This window comes from Pelmatolapia mariae, linkage group LG4 (genome assembly GCF_036321145.2).
Source record: "Pelmatolapia mariae isolate MD_Pm_ZW linkage group LG4, Pm_UMD_F_2, whole genome shotgun sequence".
NCBI lineage: Eukaryota > Metazoa > Chordata > Actinopteri > Cichliformes > Cichlidae > Pelmatolapia > Pelmatolapia mariae.
In genome coordinates, this window is record NC_086230.1 from 5910958 (window position 1) to 5934038 (window position 23081).

General features: G+C 40.9%; 1 protein-coding gene across 6 annotated transcripts in view; it reads left to right on the forward strand.

Annotated features, from left to right (window-relative positions):
- Positions 1 to 22225, forward strand: part of LOC134625868 (thyroid hormone receptor alpha) — a 125342-nt gene extending 103117 nt beyond the window's left edge. For all 6 annotated transcript variants that reach the window (XM_063471187.1, XM_063471184.1, XM_063471186.1 and 3 more), the window contains 5 exons: positions 2653 to 2800; positions 4940 to 5145; positions 6526 to 6672; positions 8826 to 9084; positions 13435 to 22225. In XM_063471187.1, the coding sequence (XP_063327257.1) occupies positions 2653 to 2800; positions 4940 to 5145; positions 6526 to 6672; positions 8826 to 9084; positions 13435 to 13685 (1011 nt within the window). In that variant the 3' untranslated portion in view covers positions 13686 to 22225. The remainder of the gene's footprint in view (positions 1 to 2652; positions 2801 to 4939; positions 5146 to 6525; positions 6673 to 8825; positions 9085 to 13434) is intronic.
- The last annotated feature ends 856 nt before the right edge of the window (positions 22226 to 23081 follow it).

Here is a 23081-nt window from a genome sequence, read left to right on the forward strand (position 1 = left end):
TTCAAAGAGCTACAGGTAGCTGAATAGTTAAATGTGAAAAAGCTCAGTGTTCGAAACACATAAACGTGAAGTTGGGTGGGCTGCCCAGGTATCATTTGTGCTGTATTTTAGTACTTTTGCAGATAGTGAACAGTGTGATTTGTAAGTTCTTTCACTGCTAACCAGCTAGCCCCAGCCCGTCATGTCTTCTGTTGTCCTACCAGCAACTGACTTGTTCACTGTTGTGATGACATTCAGCTGTTTCTCCAGGACGTCTCTTGTCTTGGACAGACTCCAACTCCGTCATAGGCTCCCGCCGCCTCTGTAGGGTAAACATGAGAGTCTGCATAAACCAAAATCTATAGCAGTTGGAGAAATTGTTCATGTGTCCCTACGCCAAGCTAATTGAAGCTGCGGAGGAAAATAGTACTACAGCCTTTAACCCAAGACGACGAAAGTCCGTCGGCTCCCTGACGAGGCAGCTACGATTACTCCTCTGATTATGTTTCCTTTCACTTGCATGTGCCCCCACTCCCACCTCACTCTATACATAAAAATTGCATTTACTTCTTTAGGAAACACTGAAGGATCAGTAAGAAAGAACCATTGTGAGCTCAATGTATTTTCGCAGCTAACTGAATTATTCTGATGAGGTTAGCTAATTCCCTAAGGAGTCTTTTGTTCAATCAGGAGCTGAGTTGAAAGCTACCATCAAAATTCATTCTCCAACCTCAGATTTGAGTATGTTCAGGCTGTCTCATTCTTAATGCTTTGTATTAATCCACCTCAGTAATATCTTACACCATTTCTTTCAAATGTACTGATGCAGAGCTGTCTTGTTGTGTAGATGAAGATGAGCTCATTCTGTGCAGCTACAATATTTATGCTCCGAGTCAGAGAGCCGAATAGATGCTCTGCAGTGGAGAGGAGCTTTTCCTCAGGATAACATACAGCAGCTACATAGCTCCCAAACGCCCCTGCGGTGTTGCTATAATTTGAGTATTATGCAACCATTGAACCATGTTAGCTGCTAACAAGCATTCATGCAATTTCAGTAGCAATAGCCTCTTTGTTGCTTTCTGATCATGCCACAATCCATCCTACACAATTTAGGTTGTTAACGATCCTCATGTGACTGAGCAGCATGACTGGTTTAAAAATATTCAGTTTTTACTATTTAAAGGAAATCACTTTATTCTTTATTTAGTCTGTTTGGTACCACAGTTGTTGTACTCCAAGCATGAGTAAGAATGACGACTTTGTTTCGGACTGATTGCAGCCCAAGATGAAAACACATTTGGTGTCCTAATATACGCAGTAGGTGGGTTTGACTGAAAATCTGTCACTACAGTTCACATCAGTGCTGTCAGACTGGTCTCAGTTCATAAAACCAATTAAAGTTGAGTTTGATGTGAAGTAGAATGGACCAGTAACACCACTGCCTCATAAGCTACGCCAAGTTTTCTTCTAATGTAAACAAGTGGTATTTGAAAATGCTCATATTTATAAACCCTTTCCACATGAGCAGATGAGCAATCTGACATGTGTTTAGAAAAATAAGTGCAGTTTCACATTCACTCAAAGCAGCCGGCTCTTTGATAGTAAGAAGGCTGTAAAACTGAGGATTCATGCACAGGAAATGAACAGTTCCACCTTAAATACTCTAGATGTTCTTTAAAAAAATGAGTTTCTCAGCACAAAACAAGAGTAAAAAGTCCCATCCCCCTGTGCACTGCAATTTTACACAGCACAGCCAAACAGTGGAGAAGATTGGTTCCTTCCATTCTGTGATCGGGCCTCATGTCTGACACGTCTGATAGCGTCTTTATTTGTCCCTTTTGATTTTTGGGCTACAGAAAAAATAAACAGCCTTTTATGATGTTTAGAATCCAGCTATTTAGCAGTTTGATATTCAGGGAAAAAAATCACTAAAGGAAGCATCAATCTCCTGTGTCAAATACAGTCATATGTGCCATACTGTGCATTAGTGAGTTGCCAGCAGACTCCTTGATGGCTGGCACAAAGGTGCTGAGAACCGATCTAGTATCTAAGGACTGGCAGCCTGACAGCAGCCCCTAAAACTGGCTGCAGTTATTCTCAATATAACACTCACAGGGAAGCAACATTTAAATTTAAATGTGTTTCCTCAGGCAGAAACACTTGTTTCGTACTCACTTAACTTTCAAATAACAGAGTAACATTTCCTACCTCGCTCCACTTTCCACTTTTGGTTCAAACCAGGTCTTTGTAAACCACGTCTGCTGTGTTATTCCAATCGAACCGTCTCGTGTAAAGCTTGCGAGAGGTGTTCAGTCATGCCATCAGTTCATTACTTCACGATTTTTGGCAAGCAGGATCTTGGCTCACAGTCACCAACATGCCTTGTGATGTGACTCATTTAATGAGCTTGTTTTATTGTAATCAGAACACAAGAACATTTAATTGGTGGATTTAATTTTGACAACAGTTCAATTCATTTTTATTTATACAGCCCCAATAACAGCAACAGTCACCTTAAGGCGCTTTATGCTGTAAGGTAGACCCTACAGTAATACATACAGAGAAAAACCCAACAATCATATTCACCCCCTATGATCAAGTACTTTGGTGAAAGTGGGAAGGAAAAACTCCCTTTTAACGGGAAGACACCTGTTCCCCTTTCCTTCACCTCAGGGTTTTTTCCGCCGGACCATCCAGAAGAACCTCCATCCATCCTACTCCTGTAAATATGAAGGTTGCTGCATCATCGACAAGATCACGCGCAACCAGTGCCAGCTGTGCCGCTTTAAGAAATGCATCTCTGTGGGCATGGCCATGGACTGTGAGTTTGTTGTTTGTTTTTTAAGCTTGTCATAGTTTTTAGAGAAGAGGTAATGATTTTTAGTTCACTGAGGTTCATTTATTTAAAAAGCAGCCTTCTTACACATAGGCAGATTGAAGGTGCTGTGCAGAGAAAGTAACTCACACTAGAAATCACAACAGAAAAGTAAAACAAAAAAATTACAACTAGTAACTAGTAAAAACAAATATTTCACATAGAAGTAAAAAAGTAAAATAGATTGTGTCTGGCAGTTACGGTGCTAGTTGATTGTAACTTCTCAGTTTTATCTGCCGTGTTGGACTTTTAGAGCCAGAAGTTATCCTGTTTAGAAGAGAAGGTGATTAGTTGTTAATCTGATAATGCCTGCAAGTGTGCTTAGCTACGGGCATTCATCAAATGTACAAGTGCCGATAGCTGCTAACCAGTGCTGAGTAATAAAGTGATAAAAATACTAGAATTTTACTCATCAAAATCAAAATGTTCGCTGTGTTACCTCACAGTAAGTCAAGTTGTTGTTCAGTTAATTCCATTAAAATGTTCCAAAAGGCAGCAGGAGCACAAACAGGGTGAAGAGGTCCAGTTCAGAGGCTTGTATTAGCGATATGAATCCTAGCAGAAAGGGATAAGTTCCAGCTCCCTGATTTGTGACACCTGTCAAATCACCGCACCAATCTCAGCATCCAGATGGACTGATTTAAAAAAAAAAGAAGAAGAAGAAGAAGAAGAAAGAAATCATGCACTGTGTAATTTTTATGTAAAGTGAAGCTAAGCAGTAGTTTTTGCTACTTTTGTGTTGGCTTTTATCTTTTTCAGCCCACTTGAGCAGTGCACATTGTTACAGTGTTTGGCAGTAGCCATGCCTAAAGCTGTGCTGGCATAATCTTCAAAGCATCTATAAAAATCCTTCATAAAACAAGCTAACGGAGCTTTGATTAGCATGAGCTAAGCTAGCTATCGGCATCTAGCGTTGTTCGCATACAACTACAACAATCAGTCATCCTTATCCTCAAACACTCTCTCGATAGAGAGGGAAATATTCATCACAAACAAAACAGAACGATGGATCCACAGCCCCATTCAAAGTAAGTGAGAGGCAAGAGTATTGAAGCGTGAAACCCGTGCATGCGTGGGTAGCCTGAGTCTTTTGTTCTCGCGTAAAAACTTTGGACTGGACTCTAATTTGAGATGAACAGTACACCCTTTCAAAATTTGCAAAAACGTGTTACTGGGTGTTCACACAGATTTCTGCACAACGTTGCAGTCTAACTAGTTAGAGCGATGAATAATGGGGAACACACTCACATGCTCATCAGCATCTTTGCAAGTGCATCTGCTTGTGTGGATCTAGGGAAAGGTTTGTTTTTCCCAGGATGTTTAAAAAAAAACCTCACACACACATTCAGAATATTTGTAGCATCTTTACTTCTTTATGTTTGTTTTAGTATTTGCTTTAGCAGCAGTAGTGCTTTAAATTTGTAAGCTATTTACTGCAGTGGATTAGCAGAGGAGGAGACTTGAGTCACGTCTGATAAACACACTCAGTGTCACCAGAGCTCCTTGCAAACACGAGGATGGCAGTGTACACAAAAGTAGGTGCTTTTATTAGCACTGAGTGCGTAACCAGGATATCATCTGTGCAACCTTGTATGCAAGCTGTTTGTGCCTTTATACAGCAGCGTATATAGGATTTTACTACAAAGTGTTATGCAACAGAAGTAACATCTATTTGTGATTATTCTCCACTTTTGTTGTCATGTTTGGAACACGTTTGCTAAAACTGATTTAGCCCATGTCCTTACAGGAAGGGATTGATTATTACTGACACTGAATGTGCACAGAGTACTCATGTTGGAAGAGAGCTGTGATTATAGGCATTCGGTGAAAGAGTCATCCAGGCGTAATGCATAATTAGCCTATTAGCCAAGTCCTTTCAGTTTAAACCTACGATCAACAGCTGCTACTGCATTGAAAAGGTTTCCAGCTCAGCTGTAGACAAACATATCAGAGCTTCTAGGTCCAATAATGCATGTTCACTGTGCCTATTTTTGACTAAACTGGTAGGCTTTCCATAAAGACTCATCTCCCACAGAAAAAAGAACAATTCCATGTTACTGTGTCCTTCCTGCCCCTGTCTGATAGTGGTGTTGGATGACTCAAAGCGCGTGGCCAAGCGCCGTCTGATCGAGGAGAATCGCGAGAAGAGGAAGAAAGAGGAAATGATGCGGATGCTACAGACGAGGCCAGAGCCAGACACCACAGAGTGGGAGCTGATCAGGATGGTGACCGAAGCCCACCGGCACACCAACGCTCAGGGCTCCAGCTGGAAACAGAAGCGCAAATTCCTGGTAGGCTTTTAGTTGAGTGGACATCGCCTTTAGGCTGAGCACTGTTGCATAAACTAGAATAGAAATCTTTCACATGAGAACTGAACATGACACTGCTGTAAAAAGTGATGTAAAACTTTGCAGAGTTTTACATCACGCTGTTCGTCTGTGTCAGCTGTGGCTGTGGTACACAGCCCGTGGAGGAAACCGAGGTGCCGTTTGCACCTTAATTGCCAACAATCGCTCTTTTGCGTCATGCAAAAATGTATTTATTACACACAGATCTATCCAATGTGACCGAGAAGGATCCCGTGCAGGAAAAAAACTTCCAAACGGTTCAATAATGGCTGCCTGCACACCCAAGGGTGCTTTAGAGATAACAAATATGAAGTTTATAGAAAGCAAAAATGTAAATTATACAGCAACAGAGATGGAAAAAGTATAAAGCATCATCTTAGATTATGAAAACGCAGCAGAAACTGCAAAAACATTACATAACACAGATCTGGGCATTTGAATCGGGCTGCTGTTTGGTCCTCGCAACAGCTCCTTCCTTCTTTCATGTAGCTCGTTATTCCGGAATTCAACAGCGCCTTGAAAGTCAGTTCCACTTCAGATATCAAGCTTCAACATGAAAGCAGGCGACTTCTTTTCATTTCAAAAGAAGCCGTTTTGAGAGCTCTCCTTTTCATCATGGCCAGCTTGCTCTGTGGCGTCCCATGTGATCACTGTAACGTGTGGGCGCACGTGCTTTAAACCTCCCAAAGTTACCTTGATGCAAAGGTCAGATGTTTGTTACCAGGCAACAGTTCCATGAAGGTAAAGACGGCTTTAAAGTTTTTAACAGTCTGCAGGCCAAGGTTACAGTTCGATTCAGCTCACTTTTATTTATGTAGCATTGCCTCAGGGCGCTTTATTTTGAAAGGTAAAGACCCCATGATACATGAGGAGGAGGACACAAATCACAGCTCACGTTTTGGATCGCCAGCAACTGGAAATAATTTCTTAGGCATTGTGCTCATATTACAAAAGAGTGAACATTCATGTGCTTAAACTAAAACAATGCAACGACTGTGATGTGATTTGCATCTTGCACACACCGCTGAACAGTTGGCATCAAAGACCAGAAATAAACATGCAGTTTTAAATATTTGTTTCCGTTTTGTAACATCATAACGTAACATTGTATATGCTGCATTTACATTTATATTACATCGTGTTCTTCTAAAGCTGTAATCTCCTAAACCGACTCCATTTTTCCTTGAGCTTCTTTGATACACCTCCTCTCTTTGGGGCCGCTTTTGACTGCAAAGAGAATCAACCCACAGGCCGGGCGTTAAGTGTCTCTTTCAGCAGATATTTCTTGTGATATTTAATAGTTGAACAATGTCTCCTTTCCAGCCTGATGATATTGGCCAGGGTCCTATGGTGCCCACTTCAGACGGAGATAAGGTGGATCTGGAAGCCTTCAGCGAGTTCACCAAGATAATGACCCCTGCCATCACTCGCGTCGTCGACTTTGCCAAGAAACTGCCCATGTTTTCAGAGGTATGTGGTATGCGTGGGGCTTTACATCACTCTTTGTTTTGTATTTATCTTCAGTCTTTGGTTCTGCTTGTACATCACGTCAGTTTTCCAACTTTCCGATCACTCACGCCTTTTATTCAGTGATAACTTCACAAGTCAGGATCCTCTGTCTTGGTTGCTGTGTGTGTGCTCCAGACAGACTCGGACTTTTCCTCACATCCCGCTTACACAGGACTAGATTTATAGTACAATAAAACAAATCTGCTTTTTATATGGATATCTTTAATATGAAACATTAGCTGTAAGATGGATTTTGTCTGCTATCAGTTTGCAGTTGAACAGGATTAAGTTAGCATGCAATCTGTTCGTGATGACAGAGCTGGGATAATCGCAAAACTGTTGCTGTTTATATACACAAAAGTTTAAATTACACAAAATTTCACATTAATGGTGTACATTTCAGTCCAGACAGAACCTCATCAAAGAAAAAAATCAGATATTTCTCTTTAAATTGTGACATAGTTGCTGCAAGACTGCAATTTAACAGTAAATCACATAGACTCTTATCAGTATTGCTTTTATGTAGGAATATAAGCAGAATACAACCAGCTGAGTCAAATCTCTTATTGAAAAGAGATGCAGACTAGTTGCAGTCATCAGCACAGCCTGGCTCAGATTGACTACAACGTGTTTGTGTTTGTTTGCCGACAGGTCGCTTCCCACCAGGCAACCTGTGCCATCAAACTGTTGCCTGCCATCAAAATCATTTTACCGTGCAGGTCATGTTCTCGTGCAGCTCTGGACTGCTTCCAGTTCTGCTGCTATTTCTAGATCACTGCCTGGAAGTCCCGTTCTGTCCCTTGCAGTTGTGCCTTTGCGTTATATGCTGGATCTCCTCCAGTGTGTCACAATGGCAACCCTTCAACTTAACTTTCCTTCAGCTGACCCAGTGTGTTGCCTTCTGGCTTGGATATCATGAACTTATGGGTGACCCCAGCTGTCATCAACAGAAATTACTCTTAACATGAAAGTCAGGTAACAAGATCAGTTAGCAGTACAGATTAAAGAACCTCAGTAAATAATGTGCAACATTTAATTGAAGAGGCTTCTAAAAATCTGCAATAGTATTGTTTAAGTTTATGCTGCATTCAGTGAGAGACAAGTTTTAAGAGAAACATCAGCAGCAGTCTGATTTCTTACTCGGTGCCCCAGGAAAGGTTTCCAAACCCCCATTTCAGTCTTTTATGTCTTTCCCCAAAATGTCAGCTCACACAGTACCTAAATATAGCCCGTCTACTTCAAAGACAAGAACAATTCAATCCAGCGGCTTTAAAAATGTGTCGCTCTCTCGAGCTTCCACTTTTACTGAAATTAACACTGTGAGTTTCTTTATTGTCATTTCTTTAAATTCTGATTTCCACTTTGAATTTAGACAGCTATAAATGATTTAACATATAAGATTGTTATCTAAACTACACGTGTGCATACTCTGGTTTCACTGTAGTAATGTTTAAAGGCAGACTGTGAGCGTAGCGCTCCGTTAAAACACTAACAAGCTCGTTAACCTAAGCTGGGTCTTTTGATTGGGAACTTCCTCCATCTGAAGCTTTTGTCCTGCTGCTTGTCAGCTGGGATTACACTGACTAATCCACCCCACACCCCCACCGCTGTCTCCCTCTCTCTCTGTATTAAGTGGTGACTCACCACTTACTGATATTGCTTTGCTCTCTGTGCAAACGATCTGTGAGCAAGTGCCATCGCATGTCTTCCCACCTAACTGAGTGCACTCATCATGTATATTGTAGGGGCTTCCTGGTTACATAAAGCCTGGCAAAGGACTTGTTGTGAATAGAATATTATAACCCTTTCCCTCTTATGATGGGGTGGAGGAAAAGCAGTCCTAATCCATTTCACTGTGTGTTTCTGTTTGTTATTGTGAAAGAGTCGGGACACTGTGTCAATGTAAATAAAAACTGAAAAGATCACTGCAGTTGGTGTAACTTTATTTTTGTAACAAATTGCTTAATGTTGCTGGCTAGCTTTTAGTTACTATTATATCATCAATGTCTCACTAGTTTAGAAAACAAACACAACTGTTGACTTCCAGGGCAGACTTTTCTGATTGAAGTTCAGCATTGTCTCATTTCCTGACAAGCTCAAATCTTGTTTCCCAGCTGCCTTGTGAGGACCAGATCATCCTGCTGAAAGGCTGCTGCATGGAGATCATGTCGCTGCGTGCTGCTGTGCGCTACGATCCCGACAGCGAGACTCTTACTCTAAACGGCGAGATGGCTGTGAAACGCGAGCAGCTGAAGAACGGCGGGCTGGGCGTGGTGTCGGACGCCATCTTTGATCTGGGCAAGAGTCTAGCACAATTTAATCTGGATGACTCGGAGGTGGCGCTGATGCAGGCGGTGCTGCTCATGAGCTCAGGTGAAAAACGAATATTGTTACCATCGTCTAAAAACTGTTTAAGAGAAAAGATGTGATGTTTGTCATTCAACACTGGTTTTGTTAGATTTCAGGTTGTATTCCCACCACAATCTTTACACTAAAAATATTTTCATATATGAACCAACAAGTGAGGATTTTTTATCTTTTGTGGTCTTATGAAAGACCACAAAAATAATTTTTCCCTGAAACATGTTTCAAAACAAAACAACGATGATTTTTTTCACATTAATGCGACACTATGTTGGAAACAAAGTCACTGTTGCTACATCACACAATCAAATTGCTCCACTCACTGAGTACAAATCAGCCTGTAATAGCAGGATTGATTTGTCTTCTATCAAGTCTTTTTTTTAAATTTTATGGTTTGGTAGGTTTAAAAAAACATTAATAACATTACTTGATGTTAAATCTCAGGTGTAGTGGTTCTGACCGTCTACGAAGTCAACCTCAGGATGTTTCAATCTGATTATAGTTGCTGTATGCTTCTGCATGCCACTTTGCAACCCCACTCCACCTGGCTCTTTTGTATTGCTTGTACAGTTTTAGTGTAAATTATTCAGTGCTTCAAATGTTCCACATTTTATCTTTTTTACAGATTAATTTTGCAAATTATTAAAAACAAAAAGCTAAAATGTGTACATAAGTATTCACAGCCTTTGTTTAAGCACATTTTGGGGCATTTTCTTCCATTTTCTTTTGCAGAGCGTCTCTAACTCCATCAGATTAAATGGGGAGCATCACTGCACAGCTATTTGCAGATCCCTCCACAGATCTTCAGTCAGCTTCAAGTCTGTACTCTGACTGGGCCACTCAAGGACATTCACATAGTAGTCCCAAAGCCCCCCTTTGTTATCTAAGCTTTGTGCTCAGGGTCATTGTCCTGTTGAAAGTCTGAGGTTCAGAGACTCTGAAGCAGGTTATCATCGAGGATGTATCTGTATATTGCTGCATTTATCTTTTTCTGCCTGCTGCCAAAAACATCCCAACAGCATGATGCTTCCACCACCATGCTTCACTGTGGGGATGGTATTGGTGATGAGCAGCGCCGGGTTTCCTCGAACACAATGCTTGGCATTCAGGCCAAACAGTTCAATCTGTATTTCATTAGACGAGAGCATTTTCCCGTTGTCTTGGAGGTGTCTTTTGTCAACCTCCAGGCGGGCTGTCATGTGCCTTTCACTGAGGAGTGGCTTCCATCTGGCCACTCTACCAAACAGGCCTTATTGATGGAGTGCTGCAGAAATGGTTGGCCTTCTGAAAGGTCCTCTTCTCTCCACAGAGCGATCCTGGAGCTCTGTGGTCACGCTGAACGACCATTGGGTTCTTGGTCACCTCTAAGGCCCTTCTACCCTGATCGCTCAGATTGGCCGGATGGCCAGCTCTAGGGAGAGTCCTGGTGGTTCCAAACTTCTTCTATTTATGGATGACGAGGCCACTTTGCTCATTGGGACTTTCAATGCTTCTGAAATTTTTCTGTACCCTTCCCTAAATCTGTGCCTCAATACGATCTTGTCTCAGACAATTCCTTGGACTTCATGGCTTGGTTTGTGATCTTTTCAGATCATGTTTAATCAACTGAGTTTACCACAGGTAACAGATGATCAGGGAAAACAGGGTGTACATAACATGACAAAATGTGGAACAAGTAACAGGAATACTTACTTTCTGCATGCACTGTAAATAATGCAGTTGACTGTCAGAAATACCTGTTATGTTCTGTGGTGGGTCTTGCTGCTGCTTCTCCTTTAGTCTCTCTATATAATTACATAGAAGGGCAGAGTGCCCTCCTGACAGAAATCACATTTTCAATTGTTTTCAGTCATTAAACGGGAGATAGCTGGAAAGAATAGACTGCTGTTCTTCCACTCTGTAAGGAGCTTTCTGACAACATTCTTTTGTGTCCCAGAACGATGGCAATTAGGCAACTTTGCAGTTTCCAGTGCATTCATGGTCAGTCCTTACACTGGTGCAGGTGGAGCTTGCTCATTGCCATTTAAAGATATTTGCTAAGGAAGTTATTTGCTTCCCATTTTTCAATCATTTGTAGTGGAAAAAAAACCCACCATGGGACTGGCCCTGTAGTTTTAGTTCTGCTCTAATGCTAAAAGTCTACCATGGTACCTACAGTTTGACGGACTTTAACCACAGACATAAAGCTGATCACACCGGCTTTATTTGCACACTGATGGAAAAAGGAAAAACACATCAACTAAATTCCCACACTCCCTAAACAACCTGAATGGGAATAATCTTGTCTAATCTGCTTTTAATCCTATCACCACACAGCCCTAATTCCTAGACAGTCACTGTCTCTGAAGCTGGGCCACAAAGCCCCACTTGGGGTGGATTTCTTCAAAGTGTGAAGTAAAAGACACCCAGATGCAACCTTAACATTAATTATATTAGATGCTTATTCACAAAATCAGCTGCTATAAAAAAAAATGCAATAATAGTTTCTCATAAATCTCTACTTTAATTCTTTGTTTCATAGTTGAAATGATGTAACTAGTGTGCAGTGATACACTCAGAGGATGGACAGAATAATATCTGAACAACACTACAAGGGAGGGACAGACAGTATCGGCATGATTGATAGTTGGAAAGCAAAGCACTGTGCAGCACTGCAGATCAGAAGAACAGATCCTGCAGGTCATTCAAGGTCCTGGAATCTCTCCAAGGCCTAGGATGACCTAAGGCAGCTTATTTATGGACATGCTGCTGCTGGAATTCTGTCAGGGTGTGTTTGTTTCTGAGTACATTTGAGATATTTTTAGGGGTAAAGATACTGAACACAGCAGCTTTTTTCCAAATTGTGAATATTGGGCTTTTTTTCCTTGTAGCTGATGGGTGCTAATTCTCTGGTTGCAAACACACAGTTCCAGTGTTTGAACTGCCACACTTTGCCACTTTCAGTTAGGTTTGTCTACTATCAAAATCGTTGACGACTAATTTAATAGTTGACGCGTCGTTTGAAGCTTTGCAAGATCCTGAAAGACGCAGGAATAAGTAATAGGATTTAAGAGTTTAATAACAGACTGAAACAGAAGATGGCAGCAATGCATGTACAAGGATGTCAGCTGCCGTTCAACGCCAAAGAAGAAGAAGAAGCAGTCTCCGGTATTGTAGCTGTGCCCAAATTTAGGGGCCGCATCCTTTGGAGGCCGTATTTGTAGGCCGATTACGTCACAGTGGCGTGGCGAAGGATGTCCAAATTCAAAGACTCCTCCAAATGTGTCCGACAAATGTGTCCTCCTTATCCCCAGATTTGAAGGATTGGTTGGGTGTATTCTTCGTGGCCCAACCTATCCCAGAATTCATAGCGCGGCCCAGCCAATTCCAGCTGGCAACAATGGTAGCAGCTATTTATTTTAATATTACTCTGATTACTCTTTCTGGGTCACAAAATAAACTTTTAAGATATTTTCAGGCGAGAATGTAGCTGTGTAAACTTCAAATATCTGCTCTGCTTATCAAGACATCATATACTTGCAAAAGTGTTCCGACGTTTTCTGAAACGTTTGTTACCCACCAGCTCTATAGCTGACCGGGGTCAGGTCACTAGAGCCGAGAACAGCAAGCTCCCTGCACATCATTTCAGACCCCCCGCGGTCTTTCACTACTCAGGTTAAACATGATATATAAGTCACTTTGATAACTTAAAAATGTTATTGTTTGGCGTTTTTCAGTGTTTTGTTTGTTCCTGAGTAAATCGGTTTGGCTGAGATTAAAATTATAGTTTTTACACAGCTGAATAAACGTCAAACAGAAAACTGATTAAACAGAATTTGGTAGAGAATTTACTCCAGTGTCCTGTTTGCTATATTTTAAGGAGCAAGGACCAGCCGGCTGAGTTTATTAAACTCCACCGAGACAATCTGGAAATTTCATTAAAAGTTTAATAAACTATCATGTCTTTATTTTTAGTTAGCACATACCTTAAACACTTCAAGCTGTAAGCTAATAATAGTTATATAAGAGCAGATGCATGCTGGTGCAATAAGCTGTACGTTTTATGTCCAATGGATGCATGATCTGATTAGTCGACTAATCGCAAAAATAATCGGTGACTAGTCAACTATCAAAATAATCGTTTGTGGCGGAACTACTTTCAATAAACGAACAGCTTCATTTATATAAGTTATATATAAATACAATGATTTGTTCAGAGATTCTGTTTCCAGTACACACTGTCACATCACTTATTATGCCCTCTCCAAGAAAAACGTATGCAGCGTTTCAATTTTCAATATTTCTCCTGTTTTAAAAGGAAAAAGGCAGCAGAGGGCACATTTCCCATGTAATTGTTCCTATGTTCTTTATTGTCTGCAGACCGTTCAGGGCTGACCAGCGTGGAGAAGATTGAGCAGTGCCAAGAGGCTTACCTTCTGGCGTTCGAGCACTATATAAACTACCGCAAGCACAACATTCCCCACTTTTGGCCCAAGCTGCTGATGAAGGTGACAGACCTGCGCATGATTGGGGCTTGCCACGCCAGCCGTTTCCTTCACATGAAGGTCGAGTGTCCCAATGAACTGTTTCCCCCGCTCTTCCTGGAGGTGTTCGAGGACCAGGAAGTGTAACTGTGCATCACCCTCAGAAAGAACACTTTTGTGGTGGCTTTGGGAGGAGTGGAAGTTTGGCTGAAGGACAAGCGAGGACGAAAAACTGGATTTTTTTTTTTTTTCTCTTCATGGAGAACACACTCTGTAAATTTCTTTTGTTGCCCCTTTGTGTGTGTTTTTTTTTTTTTTTTGATTTGTCAAGCAACTACAACATCCACCACCAGCAAGCACACATCAATATTATCAGAGGAATGCAATCAGTCTCATTAGGCACACACACAAACTACAAGCAGTGTAAATACTTGCATAGCTATTCACACATTCATACACCATAAAAAGTGTATTTATATGCAAACAATTGCATTGCCTCTTTTTGCACCCCCATGGATACACAGCTGTACTGTTCCTGACTAATGCAAACTGAGGGGCTTGGTTATGTTTCTACTAGCTGCACAGCCACCTATCGCCTCAGATAAGTGCTTTTTTTTGTTTTGTTTTGTTTTAATCTCTGGGACCTGATCACAAGCTTCTCTTTCAATCCCTACACTTCCCTCACATCTCCTTAACTGCAAAGGCATCCTCTGTCCGCAGCCTAGCCCTCAACCTGCCAAGGCCCCGTGAGTCTTTGTTGACCTACCTCCCTCACGTACTGACCTCTCTCTCTCATGTATACACAGGCACATGGTGTACATGCACAAAAGACACCCCTACAATATTACCTCAAACAATATTACCTTTCTGATTAGAAAACACAGACTCGTGTAATATTTAGTCAAACCATATGCAAGCTACAGTGAGAAAACTTTGTATGAAGCCCTTATTTATATACAGATATGTCTTATAATTGAAGACATGAGATGTTATGGCTCAGTTTCCCGAGCAGGGATTAAACCCAGTCTAAAAAAACACTAAAAACTTTGTTTTCAGTTGAAATCTTCATTGAATTTTCCTTCAAGTGTGGAACTGGGCTTAATCCATGCCTGGGACACTGAACCCATAGGTATTAATTACTGTAGTGCATCAGAGGTTACAAGATGTCATGAACATCACGGTGCTTTCTGTGATCACTAAGTGTTTTGCTTTAGTGGATTTGATATCCATCTTTGTGCAGTAAATTCTCTTTGTTTACTGACATGGTTCGATATTCTTGGAAACAGGTTTACTTTCTTTCTTGCTGTGACTTAAATATAAAGTTTGATACCATTCTTATGCAGTATTTGAAGCTAACACTAGCGACTGCTTAGCTTAGCATAGCTATGCTAAGCTATGCTAGCATAGCATCGTCACTGCCAGGCGATGAAGGCTGTCCCAATTCGAGGGCTGCTCCAAAGGCAGCCCACAAATGCGTCCTCCTTTTCCCCAGATTTGAAGGATTTGTCGGGTGTATCCTTTGTTGCCCAGCCTATCCCAGGATTCATAGCGCGGCGGTGGCTGTGGATGATATTTTTTTTATGTTTAGCTTAGTTGTTGTTGTTTGTTGGAATGTTTAAAGCCAGATGTTTTATTATTTCCTGTTTTGTGCTAGGTTAGTGTTTTTATTGGGTGTAGTTTATTTTTTAAAGGACAAATTTGGAAATTGTGTTATTTTCACCAAAGTAAGAAAGCAAAGAAAGAAATCCTGTTTCCCAGAATGTCAGTCACTATTACTTTATTGCTTCTTCAGGAGTTATAGGACGTTGTTTTTATCATTCCCATGTCAACAGTAGCAGCAAGGAGTTATAAGCAGATTTACTCTAAAACGTATTTTTCATTCATGATCTAGCAAAATAAAAAATAAAAATAATACTTTTTTTTTTCTTGTTCATTGGATTCAGTGGATTTGGATCACCTTTACCTCCATTATACCCGAACTGGCCATTAGCTGCTGAAAGGCTAATGGCCAGCTCCAGCCCCGTTCCTCAGAAAGCTCTGATTTATTCATGGCATCTTAAGCATCCAGGAAGAGAAAAGCTGATTGCGACGTTGTTTTTATACTAACTATAGCATACACAGGACGTCTGCTTATATTTATACACAGTTGGAATACCTCTCCAACACATACCTCCTGTTGTCTTTACCTCACATACTCATATGCATATTAAACACCCATTTAGTTATTATCACATGTATTACCTCAGTTGTTTCGTGATCAGCACTTCCTCCTCCTGAGTCGTGCACACTTCCTGTGTCTTTGGGTCAGTGTTTGAGTATCCCATTGGATCCCCCTGCTCTATGGTCCGCGCCCTCAGCTTCCCACTGATTTGTGTTAGGTTCAGCACTAGCACATGGTGGTGGTTGTGGAAACCTTTTCAGGCTTCTCCCCATCGTCTGTATCCATTTCAAGTCCCGCCTGAAACTGGCAGATTCTACCTCACCTCTCATTTAAAAGGAGCTCCCCCTCTACCTGCAGCGCATACACATAAACATGCACAGAGATATAAAAATACAGATATATGTACTCACAGTGCACAAAGGACTTGCAAGCATGGACCCACTGAGTGTCTTTTACATGGGCCACAGATCAACAGCTGAAATTCAGTTCCCCCCCCTTTTTTTTTCAGACTTTATCACAAAAAATTTGGGATCAAGAGTCATTTTTCATTTTTATTTAAGAACCTAAAGTGACAACACTGCAGACATGAATCTGTGAATCTGGATCTGTGTGCCAATTGAACTTGGAGGAAGCTGTCAGGACACGGTGACAGCTGGAAACCGGCACCCCAGTTGAATTTTAGCCCTGTCGGGTCAGCCCAAGAGACTCTTCTGGGTGGTGACTGGAAGGTAAATAAACAGCAACTGAGTCAGCAGAATCCGCCTGAGGATATGACTTTTCGTCCTGGCCGAAGCGAGGGAAACGGCGAGTGTGTGTGACCGTTGCAGTGTGACGCAGTTCAGGCCACCAGCAAACATACGCAGACACGGACCGAGCGATACGTCCCTGAATTCTTCCCTCGCCATCACAAACGGAGAAGACTGGCCCAGAAATTTACAACATGAATTTAACATTGCTGAGACGATCTCCACCAACCATATCCCGCACTGCCATCCTCTACAAATGATTATCAGGTTTTTTTTCTGTTGCACTAAAACCATGCCTGTATTCTTCAGCAGCCCTGAACTCCTTTCCTCTATGACCTCTCAAATCTTTCCCTTTCCTACTAGTCTGTAGCATTCCCAATATCCTCCCTGATTATCTTATATAACCAACAAGGACTGTGACGCGGCGCTGCCACTCTCAGTGTTACCAATCTATGTTGCAGGGTATTTAAATAGAACGTGCTTATACAGGGATACAGTTGCACACACACATACACACACACACGGCAATAGGATGATTGAGCTGTACAAGTTCAGAGCGGCCGTCTCCAGACCTGCTGTGTTTGTACTGCACTCACTATCACTGTGAATGAAAGCCACGCTGCAACCGGGCTAAGGCTCAAACAGGGTACTGCTGGCTTTCTAATTCACACATGTAAATGTGCCTCACAGAGGTTGGTAGTACAAATATACACAATATAGGAGCAAATATTTATACACAAACACAATACAGTTATTGTATGTGGCATTCGAGCTTTCAGTGGGTGAGTTTGTGCTGCCAGTTCCAATCAGATCGTGAATCTGCCTGACCGCTCACGTAGCACAAGTATCAATGTCTGTAATGTTAATACAGTTGTTTTTAATACGTTGGACTTGGGGTTAGACTTTGGACCTGATGTGCGTTTTCTTATATTCTGTCACTGTGTTTAAACAGAGAAGTTTCAAATATGAGTTGAGTGTATGTACGTGTATGTAATCCTGCGAGTCAGAAGTCGCTCATCCCAGAAAAACAGCAAGTTGTTTATCAGGAGGGAAGGAGAGCGTAGAATCGCTTGTTTCAGGCAGTTGATGAACTAAAGTGTTACACCGAGCAAAGGACGTTTTTTAAACCAGCTAAAGTAATAAAGAAACAGAGCTTTAAATAAGCATAACAGGGTAATGTAATTGACATATGATTTGCAGTAAATACATTCAAAGGTTACCATATTAGTTGGCCATCGGTAACATCTGCTAATCACCAACGTTCAGCTTCAAAGTGATGCACTTCCTGTGTGGATGCATACATATAATTTTTATAGATGCCTTGTGGAGATCATCAACTCATGGCTGACTTGCTTTTTGCAAACCTCTTGGTGAATCCCCCCCCCCCCCCGAGTTTGAGACTGAGGTCAACTTCGTGATTTAGATTGGAGCTGGCAGCATGGCCTCTCTGTCTCTCTCTTTCTCTCACCCTCTCTCTCCTTCTCAGCCAAATGATCACTGGGGAAATCCTCTTCCTCTCCTTTAAAAAGAGAAAAAAAAAACACAGCACACCAGCACCACAGAGCACACTGCCTTCAGCCGTGATCAGCTGCACCAGCATAGTGGAGAGACAGCAATCATCCTTCTCACCTTCCACAGTCATCATCACATAGCAGACATGTCCAGGTAGCTCTTTAAGTCTGATCTCAGTGGTTGGGTTTTTAAACTCTAATGAGAAGTAGCTGCACAGGACCGTACCTTCATTTGTTGTTTTGATCGTCATAGTGACGAAGTAGCCATGCATGTTTTCTGCATGACAGCTCTGTTACTAATAGCATGGAGTGTCTTTTCTATTTTTTTTTGGCTTCATAATCTCCAAGCAGTGCTTCAGTGACAAGACAAAAAACCAAAAAATCATTTTACATTAAGAAATCAGAATAAAAGAACTGATTTGTTCTGTCTGCTTGGACATGGCTCGAGTAGTTGGTGCACTTATGCAGGCGAGGCAGAATGGAAAATTCCTTCACCTGTGTGAGCCATAGAGTCAAAAACACGTGTTCTTGTGGCAGTGTAGTATTGTTTGACATAATTGAGGCCACTCAGAGGTAGGCTACCTCCATCCACTTCATGTCCCAACATCCCAGTCAAGCTGTAGAATAACAGTCTCCATGTTTTCCACACCATCACCACAGTTTGCTTTCTCTGTCTGCCTCTGAGATCAAAGGAAGGGTTATATTACGTTTACAATAAACTCAAATGTGAACTTGATGCTAAGCTCTGCAGCTGCAGCCTGGCACAAAGCTAACAAATACTACTGTTTTTATTACTTACCCAGGGAAAACATCCGTAAGCCAACATCATTGCTCTCATCCTTGCATCCACCTTTCCACATCCTTCCAACTCCAACCCCCCCGGGTGTTTCTTCCATATGCCTCTCCTTCCTTTCCCACACCCTCTCCCAGAAACCTGCTACGGCTCATGCTAGCACTCTCTGGTGGAGAAAGACGACAATCCCTGCAGGAATATGTCCACACGTGGAATGTAAAATACTGAAATTGTATAATTAAAGACACGATGTGAAGTCCCACACTCATGTTGCTTTCGATGTTGTCGATGTTGCTTTTGTTGTGCACCAAGTGTTCGTCGTTCTGCTTTTTCTTCGGCCGTTGAGCTTTGGAGGTGGACATGAGCCACGTCCTGTGACAGACTGCTACTGATGAGTCGTTTTAAGAAAAAACTAGTATGTTTATGAAAGAACTGTGTGATGACTGAAAACGTTTGAGTGATTTAAAGGAAGGGATGAAGTGAATGTTTTGGGTATAGAGGAATTTTTTAATTTTTGTTTTTTTAATGATACTTTTGTCTTTATTTGCATCTGATTTTTCTTGGTAAGTGAATGTCTATCTGTGTTGATGCTTTACTGTGAGAATATGGCTGTATATGCACTTTCAGACCATCATTGGTGCAGTGGTAGCTAGTGCTCAGACATCACCCATGGGTCAGGGTTCAGCTCATCTTCAGTTTAGCCAACTGAAAAAGAAGCCATATTAATAAATACGATTGAAACTTCTTGGAACAGGCGATTGCATTTTGGCACCATAGTTGGCTGTATCTAGCAGCTGTACTGCTTGCACTGTAATACACACTGCTGTATAAGAATGAATGAATTGCATTATTCAAAAATATACGTTTAGTGTGATAAGCTAGTCAGTGTTTTGGATTCATACTTTTTTTTTTTTAAGGTTTTGAATCTTACGTTTTTCTTACTTCTGACCTTTTTTTATTTTGTCACTACTGCAACCTCTCATATGCTAAAACGTAATATACCACTGTCCCAGTCACACAGGCTTAGAGACCAGTTAGTGACTGCCTGACAATCACAAGTTGTTCGGAAAAAATGTATTTTCTCTCAACAGTTGCTGAAGTTTGCTGGCAGTTGCTGTGAAGTCAGTTCCTAAAGGCTCAGTTAGGCTTGCCTACACTAGTCTGTGATCCTGTGGTAATCACCAGCAGCAGGAGAAAAATCTCTTCCCAACCAGTTGGAGAGTGGTAGCAGGAAGTTGCTTGCTGTCACCAGGTGAAACTGGTCATCTAAGGGTTTACGACGCTGCAGCGAAAACCTCCTCAGGATTGCTTTGGTGGTTGCTAGCAGTCTGTAACCACTTGCTAACTATTTGCTAAGCTGTAGTGAAACTGTGAAGAGTGTCACACAAACCTTTTTAGCGCAGTCCCTTCTTTGCAAATAATTTCACCCAGTGACAGCCCGCAACGTCCTGCAATTCTTAAATTATTTTTAATACATAAATGATAAACTAATCTTTGCTCTGACAAACTCTCTTGAATATTATTCTAAGTAATAACCACTAATTAGCTAGCTAACTGATGATGTTGTAATCTTGCTGTTCCGAGGTTTACTCATGATAATATTTTTATTTGCTGGTCATATTTGAGTTATCAGCAATTTGGTGTTGGGCTAATTTGATAGATGTAGGTGATTTAAAAAAAAAAAAAAAAACTATAGTCAATTTGAGCTAATGTCAATTTTACAACTAATGTTGGGCCCAAAGATTAGCTAACTAGCTTAGAGCTAACTTCACTCTGTCCTCTCTTCACTCTTGTACTGCCCATTTGGTGCTGACACCATATTTTAATAGTTTTGCTAAAAGCTGGTACAATGAAAGATTTTCTTTGACAAGGTACATAAATAATTGGTGTGGAAAAAGTCATTGAATTCCTTGCTATACATGGGCCTTGCTCTTGACTCAGAAGGTAATCAGTACAGTTAATACTTTGGCCACAAATACCACATAACAAATACACAGAGATGTATGGTTTCAGGTGCACTATTTTATTCATTTCTATATATATTTACATTTTAGGGGATTATTTATATTTGTATATAAACATCTTTTCTTTCACACCCCTCATTAATAATTTACGTACAGTCCCTTATAACACCTCTGAAATGTGAATAACCAGGTTACCGTCTCAGTGAAAATATTTCTGAACTTGTTTAAAAGATAAAGTGTTGCCAAATCCATCGTCCAGTTGGAACTGAAAGTGAATGAACCTGATTTGTGCTCTCCACAGTTGCTTTAGCTGTATCATTTGTTAAGCTAGAGTCAATAAAAATAAGAAAAAAAACACTCGCATCCTGATGTCAGCATCTATCAGACCTCCAGCTAAGGTTAATCGTGCAATGTATACATCTGCCATATGTAAAAGTGTCAATGTTGTAACGATAATATAGCTTTTGATGGAGAACAAAGCTCACTATACAAAAAAGAAGTGTGAAACACATGACGATAAATCATAAAACAGAGACCAAAAAAAAGAAGAAAAAAAGAGATATATACAACTGTTCATACCTCATTGTACTGCTGTGTGCCAGAGGAAAGGACTGGGAGCGATCATTTTGATCATGGAAAAATATGGAACAGGAGCAAGGAAGAGACACTTGAAAGGTTTTTTTTTCTTTCGCTCGCTCTCTTTTGGCCTCTTCACATGCCAGAAATAATAAGCTGAACTGGATAAAAAAGTAGCAGTGTATATGGTTAATGTGATAAAATGCTTACAGGGTCTATTCAGGTTATAAGATATGTCACTGTGACAGTGTTGTTTTTCAGAAAAAAAAATGCAGACTTATTTTGTTGTGTCTGGTGAAATATGAAGCCAAGCTTTGAGGTATTAGTTATCAGCTGGCATCATGGCACAAAGAGAGGGAGGACTTCATCACTACAGGAGCGTACCTGAGGGGTATACCAAGTCGAAGTCAAATAAAATTATCAATGCAAGTGTGAATTAGAGTCCAGTATTCTTAGGAATTGCAAAAAAGTGCAAAAATGCAATTAAACATTTGCATTTAGTGTATATAATACAGGCCAGCAAGTTGTGCCTTGAATAAGAACAGTTTAGGACCCAGCGTCCCAAACTACTATTCCCACGATTAGACTTGTCTCCTTTTTTATTTCTTTGCTGCTCCCTGCAGTAGAATCCATCCCGGCTCTAATTATTCTATCCGAGACACATCATGGGATGATGATGATGTGTTTGTTGGCAGAGCACAGTGTTGAATGTAATGCTGAGTGAGATGTGAGCCGGAGCGCCCCAGACGACAGTTTGATATTGTATTCGATCGTGCTGGTCGTGGGTTTGTGACAGGCACGTTTGCTGTTTGTTTTGCTTTTCTGTGACAAATCATTTATGGCACAATCAGACAATGACATCTCAGTGGCTCGAAGCTGTTTGTGTTTGTGGCTCTGTGGCATTCGTTTACAGCGTTATAAAATGATTTGAGAACAGTCTGCCTACTTTGTCTCTGTCCAAGTGATCAGGAGTTATATCGTCTCAGTTTCAGATGCACGCACAAGCACAAGTTAAAAGACAAATAAATACTAAACTAGCTAAATATAAAAGTACAGTGTTCGATACGCTGCAAAAGTCTTAAAGCATCCTTCATTTTTTTTATAGTTTGCTTCCAAAAAGGGGGCAGCAACTGTAATTTCTTTAATTAGAATAGCTCTCAGCAGTACACAGTACTGTTTTTAACTATATAACTATATGCAGAATTTGTTTTAATGTCACATTAAGTGCAACTGAACCTAAAAGATGGCGTTATGTTTGCTGCAGTAAAAAGAAAGAGCAAACTCATTTGCCTCAGAATACACTTCAATACACACACAAACAATATGACCTGGTCATTTACAATGATGCTGCTTAAGCTTCTTAATCTGCTTATTTTCATCTTTTAGGATGAAGAGAAAGCCAAACCAAACTTTATTGTACTATGTATAACAGTAAAGATCATACTCAGACATGTTTCCACATGTTTAAGTATTCAGATCATTTGCAGAGGCATTCCAAACTGTGGTCAGATTAAACCACTCATACAGTGTTATGCTTTTTGGATTTTCCTTCTTTTGTTTTTTCCTCTCCTGCATGTGGTTTACAAAGGCCTAGTGTCCTTGCCACAGAAAATACTGCAGCACAATCTTTTCTTCCAGTCCCAATGTGTTCATTACTATGTGACACAGCAACTTGACGCCCATGTAGTGATTTGTTTGACCGGCTCTCAGCAAACACACCTCCATTACTCCCACACTAAACACAGATACACCCCGCAGGGCTGTGTGCTGAGTCCAGTGCTCTACACAATAT